The 12,289-nt window shown below is 34.9% G+C and overlaps 1 protein-coding gene across 1 annotated transcript; it reads right to left on the reverse strand.

The window, feature by feature from the left end:
* Positions 1-4,256: 4,256 nt before the first annotated feature.
* Positions 4,257-5,198, reverse strand: LOC110289631 (olfactory receptor 8K3-like). Its single transcript, XM_021155922.1, has one exon. The coding sequence runs from the start codon at positions 5,196-5,198 to the stop codon at positions 4,257-4,259; it is 942 nt and encodes a 313-aa protein (XP_021011581.1).
* Positions 5,199-12,289: the final 7,091 nt, after the last annotated feature.

Raw genomic sequence — 12,289 nt, forward strand, 5'->3', positions numbered from 1 at the left:
GTAGCGAAGTACCCATACTTTTTTCTTCCTTCTTCTTGATTTCCCTATATTTTGCAATTGTATCTTAAATTTTCTAAGTTTCTAGGCTAATATCCACTTATCAGTGAGTGTATATCATGTGAGTTCTTTTGTGATTGGATTACCTCACTCAGGATGATATCCTCCAGATACATCCATTTGTCTAAGAATTTCATAAATTCATTCTTTTAATAGCTGAGTAGTACTACATTGTGTAATTGTACCACATTTTCTGCATCCATTCCTCTGTTGAGGGATATCTGGGTCCTTTCCAGCTTCCAGCTATTATAAATAAGTCTGCTATGAACATAGTAGAACATGTGTCCTTATTACCAGTTGAAACATCTTCTGGGTTTATGCCCAGGAGTGGTTTTGCTGGTTCTTCAGGTAGTTTTATGTCCAAGTTTTTGAGGAACAGCCAAACTGATTTTCAGAGTAGTTGTATAAGCTGGCAATCCTGCAAGGAATTGAGGAGTGTTTCTCTTTCTCCTCATCCTCACCAGTATCTGTTGTCACCTGAACTTTTGATCTTAGCCATTCTGACTAGTGTGAGGTGGAATCTTAGAATTGTTTTGATTTGCATTTCTCTGATGATTAAGGATGTTGAACATTTTTTCAGGGGCTTCTCAGCCATTTGGTATTCCTCAGTTGAGAATTCATTGTTTAGCTCTGTACCCCATTTATAATAGGGTTATTTGATTTTCTGGAGGCCAGCTTCTTGAGCTCTTTGTATATATTGGATATTGGTCCCCTATCGGATTTAGGATTGGTAAAGGTCCTTTCCCAATCTCTTGGTGGCCTTTTTGTCTTATTGACAGTGTCTTTTGCCTTACAGAATCTTTGCAATTTTATGAGGTTCCATGTATTGATTCTAGATCTTACAGCACAATCCATTGCTGTTCTGTTCAAGAATTTTTCCCCTGTGCCCATATCTTCAAGCCTTTTCTCCACTTTCTCCTCGATAAGTTTTATTGTCTCTGGTTTATGTGGAGTTCCTTGATTCACCTAGACTTGAGCTTTGTACAAGGATATAGGAATTGAACAATTCACATTCTTCTACATGATAACCACCAGTTGAGCCAGCACCATTTGTTGAAAATGCTTTTTTTTTTTCCATTGCAAGGTTTTAGCTCTTTTGTCAAAGATCAAGTTTCCATTAGGTGTGTGGGTTCATTTCCAGGTCTTCAATTCTATGCCATTGATATACCTGTCTGTGACTGTACCAATACCATGCAGTTTGTTTTTTTTTAAATCATAATTGCTCTTTAGTACAGCTTGTTGTTGGACATGGTGATTCCCAGAAAGGTTCTTTTATTGTTGAGAATAGTTTTTCTATCCTAGGTTTTTTGTTATTCCAGATGTAAAGAATTGAGTTGGTATTTTGATGGGGATTGCATTGAATCTTTAGATTGCTTTAGGCAAGTTATCCATCTTGAGTATATTAATCCTGCCAATCCATGAGCATGGGAGATCTTTCCCTTTTCTGAGATCTTCTTCAATTTCTTTCTTCAGAGACTTGAAGTTCTTATCATACAGATCTTTCACTTCCTTAGTTTTAGTTACAACAAGGTATTTTATATTATTTGTGACTATTGTGAAGGGTGTTGTTTCCCTAATTTCTTTCTCAGCCTGTTTATCCTTTGTGTAGAGAAAGGCCACTGATTCGTTTGAGTTAATTTTATATCCAGCTACTGCACTGAAGCTATTTATCAGGTTTAGGAGTTCTTTGTTGGAATTTTAGGGTCACTTATATATACTATCATATCATCTGCAAATAGTGATAGTTTGATTTCTTCATTTCCAATTTTTATCCCCTTGATCTTCTTTTGTTGTCTAATTGTTCTGGCTATGACTTTAAGTAGTCTACTGAATAGGTAGGGAGAAAGTCTATTATATAAAATATCTAATTTTTTAACTCAAATTCTTCCTAGATTGGACCTCAAAATCAGGATATTAAATTAAAAGCTGTGACATTGGCAAATGAGTACAAACATATAATAAACTACAGACTATTCATTTATTATTTTTTATTAATCATTTTATTAAGTTTACATTTCAAATGATATCACCCTTCCTCGTTTCCTCTCTGCAAAACATCCATTCATTCACACTCTGCTTAACCACTATGAGAGTTCTCCTCCACCCACTCCTGCTTCACCTCTCTAACATCCCCCTAAGCTTGGGCACCAAGACTCCATAGTACCAAAGGCTTCCCCTCCCATTGATGTCAGATAATGCCATCCTCTACTATATATGTAGCTGTAGATATGAATCCCTCCATGTTTACTTTCTCTAAAGGGTTTGTAGTTTAGATCCTGGGAGCTCTGTGTGTAGGACCCCAAGAAGGAGCCCCCCACTCATGTCTAGGGACACAGGGTTACTAAAAGAAACATGAGAGAGTTCCTTGATACAAAAGCATGAGGTAGCTTTAATGGCGGAGCTCCGGGTCTATACGTATCTCGCACAGGAGACAGAGGAATCAACCACAAGACTTGGAAGTGAGGGGTTTTTATAGGAAAGGGGCTGGGGATGGGGGAGGAATTTGCGCAGTTGCACATGATTGGTTCATTCAAACATCAGAAGGGAGGAATTGGTGGTTACATATGATTGGCCCATTTAAACATCAGCAATATGATTATGAGTCAGCAGAGTAGTACATGCAGGCTGGGGCGTATAAGGATTCTAAAACCGGGGGCTTATCTGAGTTGACAATGTATCTGGTTAATGTTTCAGCTTTTAACTATGCTCTTTATAGAAAGGGGGGGGTGAGCAGGAGGCGCCTGGCTATTTGACATACATTACATGAATCACAGGTCTCAAGTTTTATTTCCTTTCATGTGTTGTCCAGTTAGTCTGTTCTTCCTATAGGGTTGCAATCCCCTTCAGCTCCTTACTCTTCCACTAGCTCTTTCATTGGTGTTCCTGGTCTTAGTCAGATTGGTTGCTGTATCTGCATTTGTATTAGTCAGGTGCTGGCAGAACCTTTCAGAGGACAACCATACAAGGCTCCTGTCAGCAAGCACTTAAGTAAGAGTTTGTGTGTTTGAAATTTCAAACAGAGAGACTGTACATAATCAGAACATGTACAAAATCACAAATGTAGAAACAGACAAAACTGTTTAGATGGGAAATAACACTTATAAATAGCACACAATAGCATAGTATACAACTCTAGTTTCTAGTGTTATCATATAAAATCTATTCAGATTTCTATATAATTAGTTATCATAAAATGCCACGGACCAGGCTCAATCAGCCCCCCATCAATCTGTGAGAATCAGGGGTTCCAACAGGTGTGCATAGAGTCGGTGAGAATTGACAGACACAGGCAGAAAAGAATGCTGAATCTGAATGTATTTTGTCCAAAAGAACACCAGACTTTTTTAATACAGAAAACAAAGGGATAGAATGTCACAGCAGGTAGAGTACATTGAAGTATCTGACACAAAGTAGAAAAATGACTTCAAAGGACTTACAGGAGCCAGGTAATGTTTACAAGTAAAGATAAAAATAGTCATGCCTAGAGTCAGCTCATGACATGTAACGATTTCACACCCTAGTCACAATTTGTGCTACTCCTTTGAGCCTTGTGAAAGCTAGCACCAGGGGGTTCTGCTCTAGCAGACCTTCTCATGAATAATGCAGTACCACAACCCCCCCTATTTCCTAGGCCTTGGTAAATTCTTGCATATGAGTGTAACTTGGCTGTTCTTTTAAGTATCTGTAGGGTATCTCCATTTGTCAGAAGAACTCACCAACTTGTTTCTAATATGCAATGTAGTCTGCTATACCTGGCTGGAATGAAGATTCTAAGAATACTTTCCTAAGCTTGCCCTGAGATTTCTAACTCTTATCCAGTAAAATACTGTAAGAAAGCATGCAAGACCCACCACAATATTGCAGGAACAAATGTGGGGCATTCTAGCTATGGGAATGTCAAGGTTCCAGAAGGCTAAGTTTCCTTGAAACTCTTTGCCTCATGACTGCTTCCAGGTTTCTAAACCTGTAATGCGAGTCACTACTGGAGAGGATGTAGCAACAAGACACTGCATCTTCCCAAGGATGGCAATGTCTTTTCATGAATATTTATTGAGGTATGTATGATGCATTTAAATTTAAATCATAACCAAAGCACCAATATTTAAGTATAGATCGACCTCTGTCTGCTTTATGTACCTTCTTATTAAAGATAGTTCACATTTCTCCCTAATATGTAAGATTCATATTGCATGAAATCTCTAAGGGAAGATCTTACAAATATTTCTCCAAGTCCTATGTAGGGCAAATTTTACATCCTTGTTCCTCAAACTATAGATCAAAGGATTCAGCATGGGTATAACCAGGGTGTAAAAAATTGAAGACACCTTATCGTTGTCCGTAGAATGACTGGACTGAGGTTGTACATACATAAATATTAAAGTACCATAGAACACTGTCACCACTGTCAGGTGGGACCCACATGTTGAGAAAGCCTTGTACCTGCCCTCTGCAGAGTTCATCTTGAGAACTGCTATGAGGATAAACATGTAGGATACCAGAACAATAAGAAGAGACACAATCAAATCAAAAGCTGCAAAGATCATAACAATAAATGCGATTTCTTCTGCATGTGAACAGAGTAGAGACAGCAAGGGGATACAGTCACAGTAGAAATGGTTAATGACATTGTAGCCACAGAAGGATGAAGTAAAAATCTTCACTGTGATGAGAAGAGACACAAATGTGCAGTAGAGATAAGGCATTGACATAAGAACCCAACATACTTTTTGGGACATGAGGACAGTGTAGAGCAGAGGCTTACAGATGGCCACATAGCGGTCATAGGACATCGCAGAGAGAATGAATAGCTCACTACCAATGAATACCAGAAAGAAAGCTAGTTGTGTGGCACAAAGATTAAATGAAATTGTATTTTGATCTACAACAAAATTTTCCAACATTTTGGGTCCCACAGCTGTAGAATATCCAAGATCTGTAATAGCCAGGTGTCTGAGAAAAAAGTACATGGGTGTTTGCAGGCGTGAGTCCACTGTGGTGAGAACAATGATTCCCAAATTACCTACCATTGAGGTCATGTATATGGCAAGGAACAACCCAAATAATGGGGCCTGCAATTCAGAGTGGTCACTGATACCCATTAGGATGAATTCAGTCATTACTGTGAGATTGTGTGCCTTCATTCTCCTGCATCAAAACAAAACAAAACAAAACAAAACAAAAACAAAAACAAACAAACAGAGAAGAAAAAACAGTGAATAGCTCTCACATACTTGGCATATAAAATATACATTATGCTGCACCATTATATTATGATGTATCAAAATTGTGTATGTACATGTGCTTGTGTGAATGTGCTTGAAAATATACACTTTATACTTTTGTTAAAAAAATATATATAGGCAGATTCATGAATATATAGATGATTGTTTTACATGATTTTTAACAAATAACAGTATTATATTTATAATGATATTTATAGTATACTGTGAAAAAGGCTTCCACTATCGTGTAATACCAAAATGGTATTAATAAGGCATTGAATTGTGTTTGAGAAAAACACAATTTGAATTATCAATAGATTTTTTTTAAAAAACTGAGATAGATAAATATAATAGATATATGGTACATGATATCTGTATGGAATAAATAATAAAATAGTTATAAAATATATACCTGTGCAAATATATTTACAGGTCAAAAATAAAAGAATATTTAAACATTAAAATTTCTATTTGTAAAAATTTAGTTATATGTTGATGTGGAAGTGGCAATCTCACCACAGTGAACTCATGCCTGCAAGCACCCATGTACTTATTACAGTATCTTACCTCTACCCAAAGAAATTAAGGCAATAAATAACTGCCAAGGTATGTGAGTGCCTTCATTGGTTGTCGAAACAAAAATAGTTTTTGTGAAACTATATACACACAAACAGCAAAACCTAACTCACCTTGCTTTATTTATGTACTTCGGCATGTGTGAGTATAAGTGTATATATGGGTGTTTGTGTATGTGTAAAGTAATACTATGATGAAGAAGTCATAAGGTTGGCAGCAGGCGATGAAGGAAGGGGCTAGAAAAAGGATAGAAAGTTTTCAGAAGTAATGCTATTATATCTTGATTAAAATATAAAAATGATGTGGAATTCGTTAATTGTTAAAGTGCCCAATTTCCAGATATTACCTGCATATGAATCTAATTTCTTTGTGATATTAATAGCTAATTTAATACTGTTATATATTTAATATATAGATATATTAGAATTTCTATTGGCAAATCTATAAGGTGCATAGAATTCCATCAATTAAAACGTCATTATTTTGGAAGAGATAGAGCTGACAATAGATGGAAACAAAATAACTAAATGTGCAGTTGAGTTTAATCAGATTTTATTATAAATACATTTAAAATTTCATCATCTGATACATTTTTCTAAAACCAATACTTAGTAATATATATTTTTAATATCTAATGGTCGAGGGTGGTATATATTTTGCAATCACATTTGTTGGGAGCTGCAGGAAAGACTATGAGGAGGCTGAGATAATACTGAGCTACATTCAGCCTGGGATATAAGAAAACTAGTCTTTAAAAATGTTTCATTAATAAAGAAAATTACATTTCTATATAATATTTACAAGTAAAGATATTCATCCAAAAAGTATAGAAATGACTGAAAGTAATGTGTTATACTTTTCAATTCTGGAATTCATACAGTTGAGAATAATCTCATTATATGAAAAATAATGCAGATAATGTATCATAAACATAAAACCTAGGACTCATATTAACTTTGTTTACACAACGTTTACAAGGGACTAGGATTTAACCAAAACTCTATACAACTCTGTGCAGTACCTGAAGTGAAGCTAACTGCTTATAGAAAAACGAGCTTATACCTTCAAAGCTTATTCCTCACAGACATGAGTGTATTTCCACTCACTGCCAATCTTCTGTACCACTTATTTTAACTCAGTAGTTTAGAATGTAACTGCATATATGTTCTTGAGACTTATTATTCTGTATATGAGTGAATAGCTACATGTACATATGTGTACTCAATACATACCTTGAGGCCAGAAAAGGTCATTAAATTAGAGCTACAAACAATAGTCTGTCATCATATGGATGCTCAGAACCAAATCTGGGACTGTGTAAAAGCAGCAAGTGCTTTTAACTGCTGAGTCCTCTCTTCAACCCTTTACTTACATTTCTATTGTTAATACAGAATACAATTGTTGATGCAAATAAGGAAAAAGTCTCTATATGAAACATCTTTTTCTGTTGTTGGGAAGGAAAAGTATCACAAAATATGTCAATTGTTCCATGATGCTAGAAGTAATCTTCTCAGAAAATATATGAAATATGTATTTTTATTTTTAAAATAGTGGTAATTTAATTAAAAGAAGTTTTAGATATGTGGGTTTTTATTCTGTGTAAGTGTTTGCATGTACGTGTGTCTGTTCCTCTGTGTGTAAGGTTTGTCAGGTTTTAGTGATAAATATTTGTTGAAGAGAGTTAGTGTTGACCATCAGGATGAATTTTATCATCATTCTGAGACTGTTGCTAAACTTGGCACATCTCTTAGTGGCTTGACACAAATTAAAGTCATTTTGATTATATGTGATTTTTCACAATATCTCAAGGTAAGTTTTTTACATAAATTATCCTATTATTCATGCCCATGTACAATTTCACATTCATGGAAACTGGTTAATTTTTCTGCAGCAAATTATCAGAATTTTGTTGTGCAAGATCCTGGGGAAATAATGGGAAATCTGAACAAATTAATAAAAAAAGAAAGACTACTGGCTTTGATGTCACATAAATAAGGCTATTAAAAACTCCTTTTATTTGTAAGAATGATATCTTAAAAGAAAACAATTACATTCAGTAATTCATGTTATGATTCTACATTGCATTACTATAGAGATAAATATAATATGCTAAAGGTGTTTATATATACATATATAAGTGTGTGTAGTATACTCAGATTCACTTATTTAACATTCATATATAGGAATATCAAAGTCATTTATAGAATCTTCAGTGCAATATAACTAACAAAAATATCCCCATGCTTCGTAGCACATTATTCTAAAATAATTCTAAGTACCGGTAACAGTAGAGGTTATTATTTGCATCATGAGGCCAGAACAATACATCAAAGTAAGTAGCTATTACTTCAGGTCAAAATTATAACCACCAATATCCTTAGTTTTTTAATGACACACTTCACAGCAGAAATTGGAAGGACAACTGTCTCTAGAAATACAATCACACAATTATGCATACAACTTGTGGATAATAATTGCATTTCATAGGAAACAGTCTATATGAATGTTACTACCTGAGAAAGATTCTTACTACTATTCAACTCTGACCTCATCTACGCATCTTCCTTATAGATGAACACATATCAGATCATAATCTTAAATAAATGCAGGGTTATACAGGGTTTAGGTCTTGCTTTTGGTTCTTATAACAGTTGTATTTGCAATCATGAAACAAAACACTGTAAGCTGCATCTAATAAACATCTATAGTCTGCTATGTAAATGGAGATAGTACTGTTTTATCCCAGCTATATTTAAATTTAATGGGTAGAAATGTATTGCTGTTTCATATTTTACTGTACATACACAGAGCTTACATTTATCTTTTAACACTATAATCAAGAAAAATTAATTAATTCCCACAATGAAATACATGGCATTGTGCCATTGCCACAGACTGGAATATTTAAAAATCCTTTCATACTGAAAATGTGTTAGTATTTAAGAAAATTAGCAATGAGTCTCACACAAGCCTTCATTTACAGAATGAATGAGAATCAACACAGATCTACAGTCTCTAAAGGCCTAAGTGTTTACAAGGATGTTGAATGTATTCATCTCTCTAATTCCTCTCTAACACAGAACAAAACAAACAACAAAACTCCCACCATGCAATCTGTGCTTTTAAATCAATGCTTTCTCTTCATTTCTGTCATATTTTGTCATACAAATTAATATGCCAACACAAATGATTTCCAAACTAAAATAACAAAGGTCATTTTTCCACACTGAGTGTGAAAATGTTCTGTTAATTTAGTAGTAGATAGAGAAAATAAGTATGAAGAATAGAGCAGATGGGTCTGGCTACTGCTGCATATCATGGAAAAAAAAATGGAATCACAGACAGAATAAAAAATGAGCACTTATGCTACCCAGGAAGGCCACAGCAGCACCTCACCATTACCACTGATACTGAGCACACACAGAACCTCAGGGAAAAAAATGGTTTTCTTACCTGCAAAGAGATTTCTCTTCTAATTATTTGATCTGTTCTTTAACATGGAATTTTAAAGATAATTTATACTTTTTAACTTTAGAGACTTCCCTCTAAGGAATTACTGAGTAATTCGTTGATTACACTAGAGAATTTCATATGGTCTGTTGTCAGGGACAACTTCTTTCTCTCTTTCCCTCTCTCTAATAAAACCTGTTTCTGAGTTTTGTCCAAAAATATTGGCAGTTACAAACAGGGTATTACCTGCTTTAAGCAGGTTGTCCTGCCATGTGTAATAATAAAAGTAATCTTATGGAGAGCACCCTAAATGAAGTATATCACTTATAGGGCAAATACCTCCAGCTGACTCGTCCATATCCTTATGTCTAGAGTAATGCACCCTTATAGTACCAAAGATTGTATTCAAAGGAACAGATTGTGAGAAATGATTATTCATTAATAAGTACACACAGAATATTAATTATAAAAATAATGTACTGAAACAATCTGGTAAGAAGTTTGCTGTATTACCGTACTGTGTATTTGAAATACTAAAAGAATCAATTTGATGCTTAGCACAATAAAATGCAATAAAAAAAGGCAAGTGAAGTTGTAATATGTTTCTTGTGAAAGTTGGGCATAAATAACTATTGACATATCTCTGAAAAAAAAAAAAACCTTTTCCGTTGACACCCCTTTTCTGTTGACAAAACACTTACTGATATAAATGTAGGAAGACTTAGACTGCAATGTCCATGTAGGTCAGCCTTCCTCAGGGACATTAGTATCAGGATGAGTTGCCATTATCTGCAGAGAGAAGCTGTCAATGGAAGGAATGCTGATGATACAATTAGATGGTTTCTTAATTCCTATTGATGATTCTATAAAATTCCTAAATTTATACTATTAATAATTGAGCCCTTTATAAAAGGGGCTACAATTAGGACTCTGCAAGCCCTCACATGTCATGATTTAATTGCACTAAGAGAAAAATCAGGAGTGTAACAGATTTACAATTAAACACTCCTTTCAGACAAACTCTGAAACCATTATCTGATAAAGGTCATAAAAGGGATTGAATAATTTATTGTAGGTTCAAGGACAGAATATATAACATTGACTGGATTTATCTATACAAAATTTCAATATTAATAAGAAAATAGACAGATTATTTGCTTCATAATTTGACGTTTGAATTATTGATTTAAACTCTCAATAGTACTATGGAGCTCCCAGGCACTAAACCATCAACTAAAGAGTTCACATGGAGTGACCGATGCCTCCAGCCCCATATGTAGCAGAGGATGGCCTTGTTGGGCATCAAAGAGAGGAGAGTCCTTTGGACCTGTGAGGAATGGATTCCCCATTTTAAGGGAATGCCAACAGGAGTGGGTGAGTGGGTGGTGTAGGAACATCCTTGTAGAAGCTCGGGAAAGGGGGGTGGGATAGGGGGGTTCCAGAGGGTAAACCTGGAAAGGGGATAACATTTAAAATTTAAATAAAGAAAATATCCAATCAAAAAAAAGAAGAAAAAAGAATGTTTAGTTAGATAACTATTCTCAATGGAAAAACATGTAAATATCTGTTTTACCTACTCATTAAATTTCTGATTTGAGTTTATGTTTAAACTCATTGTGAACTTTTGAAAAAAGATGCTTAGAATACAATGTTATCTAATCACCTGAACAAAAACAAGAACTACAAATGATAATGGAGAGATGAGAAGAGACAAAGGAGAGCAGAGCAGAACAGAGTAGAGGGAGCAGGCAAGCTTCTTCTCTGCATGAGACATGTTTTTCCTTAATAGAAAAGCTTCCTCTTACTGAAAAGAACAGAGCTTTTTTTCTTACAGATGTGGGTTTCCTTCGTTTATCAAAAGTAGAAGGTTTTTCTCTCTCTATGCAATAAAAATTTGACCTTATTTTTCATCCAAAATGAGTGAGTTCTTTCTGCACTGGGGCTTGGACTTGGTCTTTTCCTCCATCCACCAAGTATATATATGCATATGTAAGTCTCTCTCTCTCTCTCTCTCTCTCTCTCTCTCTCTCTCTCTCTCTCTCTCTCTCTATGTGTGTGTGTGTGTGTGTGTGTGTGTGTGTGTGTGTGTGTGTGTGTGTTTGAATTGATGAAATAGATGGCTGAGTGGCTGAGTCTGGCCAAAGGATATGTGTGTAAGAATATGTATGTATGAATATATGTGTGTTTCTGGACATATTTACTTGTGTTAATCACTTGGGGGGGGGAGTGTTGCTGGAGAGATGGCTCAGCAGTTAAGAGTACTGACTGCTTTTCCAGAGGTCCTGAGTTCAATTCCCAATAACCACATGGTGGCTCACAACCATTTGTAATGGAATATGATGCCCTCTTCTGTCTGAAGACAGCTACAGTGTACTCATAAAATTAATCTTTTTTTTAAGTACTTTTCTTTCTGCAAGCATGACTCTTTTTTCCTGGTTCAGTAAAATTTTATTAGTTGAATCCTTCCTCTTGGCTAGCCAATGACAAGAAAGATTCCTGTGCAGAACAGAAAAGAAACCTTAGCAATAAATCTTCTACTAAATTATCCACTGCTATACAACATATGTTAATTGCCAGAGAATGTTAATGTAAACAAGAGATATGTTTTCTAGTGCTTATTAAGCACAGAGAATTATAAGGTAAAAGTATAAAGTAAAGGTTATACTTTTCCAGTGCTTATCAAGCATGGAGTATTATATGGTAAGTTTATAAAGAAATTAACAGTTAAGTTTTTCATTGATTATCAAACACAGAAAAGTATAAAGTTAGTTTATAAATTAAGCAAGAGTTAAGTTTTCTAGTTCTTATTCAAGCACAGAAAATTATGAGGTAAATAATAAGACAGATGAGTCAAGTTTCCTCAGTCCTTAGTGAAGCACTGAACAGTAATAAAGAGCTAAGGTTTCCCCACAGAGCAACAAGATTTTAGTCTTCAGTGCTTAATGAAGCAAAAAATAAGAGTTAAGTTTTTAGCACAGAACAGT

This window comes from Mus caroli, chromosome 2 (genome assembly GCF_900094665.2).
Source record: "Mus caroli chromosome 2, CAROLI_EIJ_v1.1, whole genome shotgun sequence".
NCBI lineage: Eukaryota > Metazoa > Chordata > Mammalia > Rodentia > Muridae > Mus > Mus caroli.